Source organism: Octopus bimaculoides, chromosome 21, assembly GCF_001194135.2.
Source record: "Octopus bimaculoides isolate UCB-OBI-ISO-001 chromosome 21, ASM119413v2, whole genome shotgun sequence".
In the NCBI taxonomy this organism is placed as follows: domain Eukaryota; kingdom Metazoa; phylum Mollusca; class Cephalopoda; order Octopoda; family Octopodidae; genus Octopus; species Octopus bimaculoides.
The window spans coordinates 9,168,413-9,180,645 of record NC_069001.1 but is presented as its reverse complement, the minus strand read 5'-3'; the positions used below and the strand labels follow the sequence as shown (position 1 = coordinate 9,180,645).

At 37.3% G+C, this 12,233-nt stretch overlaps 1 protein-coding gene across 1 annotated transcript in view; it reads left to right on the top strand.

Annotated features, from left to right (window-relative positions):
- The window catches only part of LOC106873794 (myosin-16), a 40,373-nt gene that overhangs the window by 16,321 nt on the left and 11,819 nt on the right, over positions 1 to 12,233 (top strand). Inside the window, exons 13-18 of the mRNA XM_014921309.2 lie at positions 314 to 369; positions 2,023 to 2,459; positions 6,616 to 6,802; positions 8,498 to 8,593; positions 9,271 to 9,435; positions 11,968 to 12,108. Coding sequence (XP_014776795.2) covers positions 314 to 369; positions 2,023 to 2,459; positions 6,616 to 6,802; positions 8,498 to 8,593; positions 9,271 to 9,435; positions 11,968 to 12,108 — 1,082 coding nt within the window. The remainder of the gene's footprint in view (positions 1 to 313; positions 370 to 2,022; positions 2,460 to 6,615; positions 6,803 to 8,497; positions 8,594 to 9,270; positions 9,436 to 11,967; positions 12,109 to 12,233) is intronic.

Genomic DNA, 12,233 nt, shown 5'->3' with positions numbered 1-12,233 from the left:
ATGTGTCAAGCATATTTGAACTAACCTAGAATTTCGTTTGTTTTCCATCACTATCACTTCTCGCTACTACCTATGTTTTTGATCTGATCAGGCGGTCTACGAGAGCATATCAGTAACTCGATGATTAAATGTGAAGGTGTATTAGAGAAACGAATGAATACATGCTTACACACACACACATACACATACAAAGTTTAATTGAAATATGTGTGCTTTCGTGCGTGAGTGTAAATGACGTGAATATTTTGTGGGAGACCAACATGATAGCATGATTAAAGCTGATCTAATTTATAAGAACTACTTTAACTTCTAGTGGCCTTGATTGTGGGGACCTATCAAGGCAATCAAATTAAACCTCATATACAAACGGTAATCTATTTATTGAGCTATGAGAAATTAAATGTTCGCTGACGCTGACATTCTCACTGAACTTATCCAAATGCTGTGAATCATTTTCTCGTGTCTGGCGAATCATTTTTCTATTTATCCACTGCTTATAGCAAAATCGTTAATTCTTTCTACTGTAGGTACAAAGATTGAAATCTTGAAGGGAGATGGCTAATCGATTACATTGACCCCCAGGGCTGAATTGGTTTTAATTTTTATCAACCCCGAAAGAAAAGTCGGTCCCGACGATAAAATGCCACTAGACATTTCGGAAAGGATTCTTCCAGGTCGCTAAGGATTCTTCCAGCTCACTACCTTATAGCAAAAGTCATAATTATTCGTACGGATGGCACAAAGATTGGAATTGTGGGAAAGGGAGATCTCAGTATTCAACTGGTACTTTATTTTATGGACACTGACTATATGAAAGGCAAAGACGACCTAGGGGCGTTTGAACTCGGAATGCAAAACCGTAAGAAATACCGCTAAGCATTTTACCCGGAGTGCTAACGATTCTGACAACTTACCGCCTTCAGCGTAAAGGTAATAATGCCAGCTATTATGACGAAAGCACTGATGATTTTTTGCGGAAGGGAATAAATTCAATAGCCATTAATTAGTTGACACATTTTTCTCTTTATTTTCCTTTCTATTTATATAACTTAATCAGTGGAAGAATGCCTACGCTCAGCTCATTTTCTAGGGCTTTTCAAACTTATTAGAACAATTTTTCATCTGATTTGATTCTTTACCCGAATAATTGATACATAGTACACTTCAACACGCTACACTGAATGACCAATTTGTGACGTTACACTGAGTGACATCATGTCTACCACCCATTTGTAATGTATTTCATCAATCCCAAAAGGATGAAAGTCAAAGGAAATATCGGTGGGATTTGAACTCAGAATATAGCGACCTAATTAAATATAACTAGATATTCTGTTGGCGTTCTAACGATTGTCAATCGCCTTTGACAAAATATTTCATAGGAGAAATTGAGTAACAACAAGAAAAATTATTATTTTTTAGAAAGTAACTCTTGATTGTTTTGCAAGAGAAACTAAGCACGAAATATGTTTTATATGACGGCAAGCATATCCATCATTATGTGAAGGTAGCTGTGTGGCTGACCAAGAGTGTTTTAAGATTATGCTCAGTGCTAACTGAAACGTGAAGATGTACTACTTTCGTTACATTTCTTTCATTAATTTTCTTTTCATTTCGTTTTGCGAACCGTATATACTCAAATAAGCGTAACGGATTTTTAAGGAGAACGAATGAAAGCTAAAACAATGAGAAAAATTGCTTTTTTTGTTATGGTGCATACCCCACTACTACTATATTCTGACATTTCTACTCTTTAATTTCTCTCTTTATTTTTCTCTGCATTTCTCCCTCTTTCTTACATTCTTCGTGCATTCTCACTACATTTCTTCTCTGGCATATATATAAGGCACTACAAGGTCTCAAACTTGGTCACTTAGCTGTGTCGGAAAGCAAGCTGTAACTCGCTCTGCAAAAGATTTTCTCCGTCGTCCCGTTCGTTCCCCAGATAGTAAACAATTTCTTATTCGATTTGAATATTTTTCTTGAACATCAAATATTTGAATAACAACAAAAATGTCTCAAGTAAAATCAACAACAACAACAGCACCAAGACGAAAAGTTAGGAGGAACAGTATTCGTGTTCCACATGGAGTTTCTATGCCAGTTTATACTCAGAGAGCTCCAATAGTCTTGGCCAAAGGAGTCGCAGCAGCAAGTTCTCAAAAACATGTTGCTGATATGAAAAATAGCAGAGAGAAAGAAAGGAAGGCAATGCAAGGTTTGAATTCAAAGCTTGCCAACCACCTTGAAACAAAACGTATGTTGGAGGCTGAGAACAAACATCTTAAGGAACTCTTAAATAAATCTAGGGTTGAATTTAATATTGATTCAGTCAAGACCTCATACCAAGAGCAACTGGATGAATTGAAAGCACTCCTAGCAGACAAGGATAAGGAACTGGCAGCAGTAAAGTCCCAAAATGAATCGCTTGAAGAAGAAGTTGAAGATTTGAGCGAACAGTAGGTACAATTTGCTGTTAATGTTTGATTTTTGTTCTCCTTCATGTCGTTTAAAGCTTCTACACATCATAAAAATCCATCTTAAAGGTTTGGTTAATTTCTCTCAATTAGACTACTATAATTCTTTTCCCCCCACATTCTACCTAAAGTGAATTTTCAGATTCTAGTTAGGCATCAGGTCTTAAAAATTTTAAGATTTACAATACCTCAGATATAATTTTAAGCACGTAAATTTTGTAGGGTCTGTTTGTTTCAGAACAAAATTTCTTGGTCTATTCTCACATTAGGTAAAAGAAAAGGCGGTCTGGGGAGTTTTTCATTTTTGAAAATAATTTTGATATAACTCGACATTTAGAGAATATACTGAACCGTAAAAGAAACGCGATTTTTTTCAAATTTTATTTTTATTTGGTAAATTCTGAAAATTCACTTGTAAGCGTAAATATTCCAAATATGGTGGTTTATGGCTAAGACCCAAATTGCAGGTAAACTTTCAATTTTCCCGGAAACGGGAGGCCAAAGCGCAGCTGCGTTGAATGCTGTAGGTCGCAAACAATTGTCATGAAAACCGAAATGCATGTGCATCACGTGGAGGTTATGGTCATAAAAATCAACTTGAACTGTGCTCCTGGCATTCGCTATTTGGACGCATCAGGAATGACCCGATTGTCAGAAGCGCAGAGAGAACAAGCTATCGGCCGATTGCAAGCAGGTCAGCGTGCCCTGGTTGTTGCAAAAGCTTACAATATCCATGTCAACAGCATCTATCGCCTGCACCAGCGATACTACAAAACCAACGGCACTGCAGATCGTGCCCGCAGAGGACGCCTCCAGGTGACCACGCCCAGGCAGGACCACTTCGTTCAAGTGCAACACCTCCGTGATCGCTTCAGACTGTCCAGCATGACAGCACACGAGACCATTGGCACTGGACAGCGACCCATCAGCGAAGACATGGTACGACGTTGACTGACGGCCAACAAACTTCGTGGCCGTCGTCCTGCTCTGATTTAGGCTTATAGCATCTCAAACCATGATCCTCGTTGACCAGAATCTCAGATCGAAAAATGTGTTAAACACGGTATGCAAATTAATAGCTCCAATTGTCTGTAGCTATTAGATTTGTTGAGTATATAAACAGATTGGCTGTTAATTACTTAGGACCTGGTCAACTTGATGTAGGTACCTCTGATTATCACCCTCTAAGGTTCTAATATCGTTTACAGCTGCTCATCGTCTTTGTTTTTACAATCTACAGAGAAATAGTTAAATTGGCCCTGATTATATATCTACAACATTCTTTACATATATTCTCTGGAATTAAGTCTTATTTGTAATAATTCCTCTCATTGGACTTTTCGTTCATTACAGTAGCATAACTTGTAATTTATATCTCATTTGTGAGATACCCGCCCACATTACCAGTCTCGCAATGTTCTATCTAATTTCAGTTGTTAATACTGCGATATACAGGGTGACAACAAAGTCTGGGTACATGGAGATTAACACATACTTTAAGAAATTATTATTTCTTATATTTAATTGTTTATGTCATGATTTTATTTACTCCATGTACCCACATGGAGATTAACGCATACTTTAAGAAATTATTATTTCTTGTATTTAATTGTTTATGTTATCATTTTTTTTACTCCATGTACCCAGACTTTGTGGACACCCTGTACAATAGTTTCTCAACCCACTTATTGAGTAATATTTCGATCACTTAACGCCGCGTAACATAACTACACTTCATTCATTCAACTCAAATGCTTAATTACATTCAGGTAATGTTAATGAATAGAAGCATAAAATAGAAATATTTACGTCGATTTCGGTGTAGCTGTACGCTAAAAACTCGCTATTGCAATGTCGAAATGCTATTACTGTCATCCTCTTCGAGTTAAACTGATGTCTGTCGAAAGTTATTTCATACAACCGCTCCAGCTCCGTGTTTGGGGCCGTGTTTAGTCAAACAGAAAAAAAAAAAAAAATCATGTCTACATTCTAAATTTTGAACGGAGAAATTCAGTGAAAAGAGAACATTCGTAATTAACATAATATATTCTAATCATTGATGATCCTTTACTTTTGAGTGAACGTTCTACATCTTAATTTACATCTCATACTAATTAAACTAATAAGCAGTCTGATAAACTAATCTGTATCACTTAAATATTTGAAATTGTTTCAGTTTGTATATGTTGTTGTTGGCACTCCGTCGCTTACGACGTCGAAGATTCCAGTTGATCCTATCAACGGAACAGCCTGCTCGTGAAATTAACGGGCAAGTGGCTGAGCACTCCACAGACACGTGTACCCTTAATGTAGTTCTCAGGCTTAATCAGCGTGACACAGTGTGACAAGGCTGACCCTTTGAATTACAGGAACAACAGAAACAGGAAGTAAGAGTGAGAGAAAGTTGTGGTGGAAGAGTACAGCAGGGTTCGCACCATCCCCTGCCGGAGCCTTGTGGAGCTTTAGGTGTTTTCGCTCAATAAACACTCACAACGCCCGGTCTGGGATTCGAAACTGCGATCCTACGATCACGAGTCCGCTGCCCTAACCACTGGGCCATTGCGCCTCCACCCAGTTTGTATAAGAACAGCTACAACTAATTGTATCCATCCACCAGAAATTACTTTTAAGCCCTAATGTTCCATCCATGATTAACTATTCTTTTGCCATTGATCAATGTATATGTCCATCCATTTATAACTCGGCAGAATGTGAATATAGGGATGTTCTGCCGCTATTCCTTATAGCATATGCGACGATGTCGAGGCTCCTATCTCATTGGCTCTAATAAATACTATTATGAGTATTTCTTCAACGGCTTGCGAGCATATATTTTTGTTTCCATAAATAAGTTATAAAAAAATACGATGTTGACAACAACTCCAGTAGAAAGCACACATAACTTTAATCCCCCTTCTTATCGTAACATATCTGTTTAAAGTTAAGTGTGCTGCGAACAAGATGATTGTAGAAAAGGTGAAACAGAATTAGAATCTATGACGTTCCGGTTGGTTGTTCTGGTTGTTATTTTTCTTTGTAATTTTAATAATAGAATACCGAATACTGTTATTAGCCTTGGGAGATCCTCTCATATTGGCGCTTGGAGCATAAAAGAACGCACGTAAATCGTAGCACACGAAAATCGTTTGTTATGGGCGATGGAATTCCTATATCATCTGATTTCAGTCTACTGGATCTCATCGGTGGGAAGCGTCCGGTTTTGTGTCTGAAAAGATACCGTTATTCTATATTTCATGGCGATGAGATTTGACCGATATGCACTCACCGGACCCCTCCCACTGACGCAGTCTAGCAGGCTGAAATCACGTGATATGGTATTCCGTCGCCCATAACAAGCAATTTTCGTCTGCTACGATTAATGTGTGTGCTTTTATGCACCAAGCGCCTGTATGAGAGAATTTCTCAAGACTGGTAACTCAGCATTCGGTGTTCTAACAAGATACCCACATTAAGTTGGATATAAAGATTGCCTTTTCGTACCAATACTGCCACTGTTCTAATGGTTAATTTTTAGTAAGCCTGCTGGCTAATTGCAACGTCACTGTATGAAAAAGCGCTGATATTCTGCATAATGTGGTCACGATATTTGACTGGTATGCGGTCAACAGACGCCGCCCTCAAACACTCATAGTTCCAGCAGACTGAATTCTTGTGAAAAGGAAGTTCCAGCGCCCATAATAGGCGTTTTTCGTCTGATATGATTTATGCATGCACAAAGGACGTATATAAGAGTGTTATGTCTCAAGCTACTGCTATGTAGCACCTTCGGATGATCTCTACTCAACCGCTACTCAACAGTCACTCAACTGCTCTACCAACTGCTCTATTTATATGTCTTGGGGGATCCTACTTCTTCGCTTGGGGGCGTCGACGCAACAGAGAGAATCTCTCAAGGTTAATTACGCAGTATTCGGTGTTTTAACAAACCATCCACGCTAAATTGGTTATAAAATTTGTTTCTGTCGCTAACAATTCATATATAATATTGGTATATTGTAGTTAATATTTTGTTAACACATACATGTTTCAGTATTATCATGGTTGCCAACCATACCAGTCCATACTGAACACAAACAAATATTCTTTGGCAAAACAATTTCATTATTTTTTCTGTCAGCCTGCGCCAAGTGCAAGACGAGAGAGATAGAGTGCAAGCCGAAATTGATGGCTTACACGATGAAGTTGCCCGCCGCATTGCAGACAGCGAAACCAGCAGAAGGAGGACAAGTGAACTGGAGAAGCAACTTGCTGATTGGAAGAAGCGATATGGCATTCTTGAGGGACAAATGGGTGAACTTAGAACCGTACGTTGCAATATTCCTTCTCACTCTCACGATTTTTGTACACTCACATATACTATCATTTGATATAAATACACTCACACAGACACACACACACACACATACATGCGTGTATGTATAAGAGTATGTATGTATGTATGTATGTATGTATGTATGTATGTATGTATGTATGTGTGTGTGTTTGTTGACTTTCTAAACATTTATAAACATCAAGAGAATGTGAAACAATTCTAATTTGCAAAGGTGGATCTCGAAGGAGTTAAAATTATTAATAATAACAATCGAAGGATTGCTTTTGACCCATGGTAGAAACTCTGTTATACTTACAAGAGAAGCGGATGGATTCCTAATTGCTGCCTTACAAAACGAGTCTTTAACGTAATATTTACATACTATTTCGTATAGATTTACCTGCTTCGAGATCTACCGTTCCAAAAAAGAGTATTTAAGCATGTAAGACAGTGTGCATGAGTGGATGTACATCTGCATGTGTGCGGCGCGTGTAGATGTATACATATGCATACATATAAAGGTATACTTGTATGTTTATACATTTATATATGCATGCATACATACATACATATATACACTCATACGTACATATATTGTTATGCTATATGCCGTTAAAACCGTAGTAGAGCACAGTATAAAACTCGTCCACCTTCAGATTTACCATGTGATATACATAATACGTACTTCCAGCAGTATTTTTCAATTACATACTCACACACACACACACACACACACACGCATATATATACACACACGTATGTGTGTATATGCACGTTTGTATGTATGTATATAGGGATGGATAGATGAATGGATGACTGGAATACATCTATAACACTTGCATTTGAAAAGCTCTAAATGGCGAAAGTGCTTACACACAATACGAAAACTTCCTTTCAACATGTTCGTATCATTCTGTTTTTTTCTTCTAAGAATACTTTTTCTCATATAAAATATAATTCTTAATTTAACATGATCTTTCAACTAGTGGTGTGACTGTATCAAGAGCCCTTACCAATATATATATATTGGGATGAATATATTTTAAAGAATACTGGTTAAATAAAAAGAAATCTGACGGTCACGACACAAACAACAATAAGTAACATTCATCGTCTTCTCTACGAGTGTAAACGTTGTAAATCACATAACAGATATGCTTTTAGGTCATACTAGCATCCCATTTTAAATCTCGTTTCCCACATGTTGTTCTTTTCTATATATAAAACCCCCCTCTGTCACAATCTGTGTAGGAAAATAAATATTTTAGGAAAATGTGAAATCATTTACTGACAAAACAAAATGTAATTTAGATATATACTGAAACTAATGTACAAATATACATACCAATATTGAAAAACAAAATAACAAGGCATGGAGAATATATCAAACATACTACTCTAACAATATTGTCAATATTCATATTGATAAATTAGGAAAAATTCTGAAAACTTTATTGCCAACTATTATAATCATTGTATAATTAAAATCTGACGATACTAAAACGTCTGTTTTCAAAGGAATGGGTAATCCTCTAGCAATATTGTGTGTGAGACGAGGGAAAAGTTTCTTTGTGAACCAGATTCACTTCTCTTGTTTTCGTACTTTATCTTCCATCTAGGACGAATTAATGATGCTTATCTAAAACATATTTTATAAAAAAAATCTATAACATATTTTTTTTTCTAGAACTTACGAAACGAAACTTCTCAAAGATTGGAATTAGAAAACCGTCTGACGTTGCTGGAAGATGAGATTGCTTTCCTCGATGAAGTCCATAATGCCGTAATGTTGCTTTTATTTTTTTTTTTCTGATATATATATTTTTTTTTTGCAAGAGAATTTCCCTGATATTTTTAGTTATTTTCTCTAATAAATTCTCCACGATGTTTTAAGGCTTTCTTACATCAGGTAGATTCACTTTGGCAATTATAGTTAAAGAATTACGACTTCTCAAGTGATCAGTTACAGTTATCTAAGTTCGTAGACTACAAACCACAGTGTCGGTGGCTCCTAACACGATATTGAATCTGCAGTCATCTAAGGCTTTAGTAACTTATCTATAACTAGAATACTTATCTGTAAAATGACCCATTACACATATCTGTTCTTATATAACAATGGACAGACATCACTAATCGCTCTAAGGAGGAGTGGTATTGCTTTCACTAATTTATTGTGCTGAGTTTACCTTCTTCCCAACAATGTTCGGAACTTGGCGGGAAAATACACTTTGTTGACGGTAGTCTGCACTGGCCTCGATAAAATATATACTAGCAATTTACTATCACCAATTTTCTATGCACATTTGTCCATTTCTCATTTTAAAAGCTATGCCATTTCTCTGTTTAAAAGCTATGCCATTTCTCTGTTTAAAAGCTATGACATCTTGTCAATTAAAACTAATATTAGCTTCCTTACCTTCATTTTACTTACTGTTTTGTTTTAATTTCTAATTGCAGGAGATCAAAGAATATCAGGCAATTGTATCAAAAACACAGAAGTTACCTGATTTCCAAGACTCATGGAAGGCTGAAGTTGGAAATATAGTTTCTGACTTAAGCGCCGAATATGAGTCTCAGTTGCAAGCAATTACTGCTGCGATGGAAAGTCGACATGCGGATGAGGTAAAGAATTACCTAGAAAAGAACAAATATATTTGCATGCTTTAGAATTGTTGGGAAATTAACCTCATAAATTGTGTTTGTTCTGTTGCTACATAATCGTTTGAAAATATGATCTCATCGAAGATGTAATCAATCTTACATTCTGTTGTCGCGTTGAGGAGTTACTGTCAGACTGTATACATATTTATATACATTTTCAAATAACATCAATCACGTTGTTGAGAAGCCATATGCTTAGCAATTAAGATTTTCATTATTTTGAAGTGTGACTTGTGATTTCCCTCTTTTTTTTTTTATTTATGTATTCATTATTTTACGGTTTGTCCTCATTATTTTGGCAAGAAAATTTAACTAAAGAAAATATGGTTCTTTATTCATAAGATGCTAGATTATTTTAGCAATTTTTCATTTAGAAAGCCAGAAGCATGTTAATTGAAATTTGTTTATGATTTACTTTCTCGATTAAATCAGAAAAGCAAATTTTCTATAATCTATTACCATATAAAAAGAAAGGCCCAGAATACCACTTTATATTCATCAACATGCATTGCATTTCATCCAGTAGTGCCAAAATAAAATATAGCTTGGTTTAAAAGTTATGTATACCGTCTACCATCCAGTCAGAAATATATCGCAGTCATAAGATGAAAACAAGTTCGATCCCATTCATGATACATTGGACCACTATCTTTTACCATGGACTCGATTTCACCACTACTTTGTGAATAGAATTTACTAGATGGAAATTTTTACGAAAGCCTGTCATATAGGTACATGCAGAAATACGTACGTTCCTATGTATGTAGGTAGGTAGTAATTCCGTGCATATGTACGAGGTCTGATCAATAAGTATCAGGACTGCTGCCATAGTAACAGAGCTAAAGGATGCAGAGTGAAGCCCGCTTGGCACAGGTTGACTTTATTCTCTGTTGAGCATGCGCACTAAGTTTTAACGTTCTGGCTCACTTCCTTTGTTTACAGCAGTGCTTGGTAGGAAGATGTGTAGTGTGTGATTGTCACATTGACCATGGCAGAGAAAGTTGTCATGGCGACACCTGATCAGAGACACACGTGATGTTGCACAAAATGTATGGTGAGGAGTGTTTATGCCGCACACAATTGTAGGAGTGGTTCAGATATTTCCAGAAGGGCCGAAAAACATCGGAGATGTGCGTGCAGCCTTGGGTGGAAAACTTCGAAACACCATCCGTGAGTTAACAGGGGATGTGCAGATTTGTTACGGTTCAGTTCACTCCATTATTACTGAAGATTTAGGTATGAGACGTGTGTCTGCCAAGTTTGTGCCAAAACTGCTTTCAGCTGACTAAAAAGACACTGGGGTTTCAGTTGCACAAGTTCTTGATTTATCCAGAACGATGAAAACCTTTTGAAAACATTGTGTAGGCCTCTGAGCAGGTATCATCAAGCTTTTGGCAATGTTTGATACAGATTGTCTGCTCAACTGGTAAAAGAGACTTGTAGTGATGACAGCATAGTTCAAAACGAAGGTTTTTCCCCTCCCCCAAAATGTCAGGCTTAGTGCTTATAGTATAAAGGAGTATTATTAAGTATTATACAGTATCGCACTTTTCTGCTAGTTGACCATGCTGGACTGAATTCCAAAGTTTTTCAGTTTTTTAGGAAGCAATTTGGCTGTTGTGCCAATTGCACCAATCACTACAGGAATAATTTTTGTCTTAGTCTTCAACAATCTAATCAGTGTTAGTATGGGTATGCACGTATGTAAGCGGATAAATCATAGGTTTTGTATTGGGTGTTAGAAAATACAACTACGATGACAGCGCAGTCAAAAACGGTTGATAGCCATGTCTTCAGGTGTTGTTGGCACTCCGTCACTTACGACGTCGAGGGTTCCAGTTGATCCGATCAACGGAACAGCCTGCTCGTGAAATTAACGTGCAAGTGGCTGAGCACTCCACAGACACGTGTACCCTTAACGTAGTTCTCGGGGATATTCAGCGTGACACAGTGTGACAAGGCTAACCCTTTGAATTACAGGAACAACAGAAACAGGAAGTAAGAGCGAGAGAAAGTTGTGGTGAAAGAGTACAGCAGGGTTCGCCACCATCCCCTGCCGGAGCCTCGTGGAGCTTTAGGTGTTTTCGTTCAATAAACACTCACAACGCCCGGTCTGGGAATCGAAACCGCGATCCTATTACCGCGAGTCCTCTGCCCTAACCACTGGGCCATTGCGCCTCCACTGTCTTCAGGTGTATACACGATGCTTCAGTGTTAAGATGAGTTAATTACCAGTGGAGTCCATTGTGCAGATCACATTGTAGCCCTCCTTTCGGCTGGGATGGACAAGCAGTTTTACTTGGGTCGCTAGGGTAAAAGAAGTTGTACGTATAGCGGAGAAAGGGTGGCGAGTTTTAATGCCTAGGTTTTAATGATCGGTTCTGTGAACAACCCAGCGATTTGTAATTTTTCCCTATGATGTCCCCTCAGCATTGGCATTTGAGTAAAGTAAAGAAAATTTGATAATAATAATGATTCTTATTATACCAACAGTTACAGAAATTGAAAGCAGGCGTCAGGACCATCCCAGCAGCTCAAGGCAGCGGGCTCAGTTCAAGTGGAGCATCTTCAGCATCGGGTGAAAATAGGCGTTCACGTATGGAAGGAAGCACTATGAGGGAATATGAATCTACGGTAAGGAATATTACATAAATTATTCTATCTCTCTATCTATCTATCTATCTATCTATCTATCTATCTATCTATCTATCTATCTATCTATCTATCTATCTATCTATCTATCTATCTATCTCTTCATA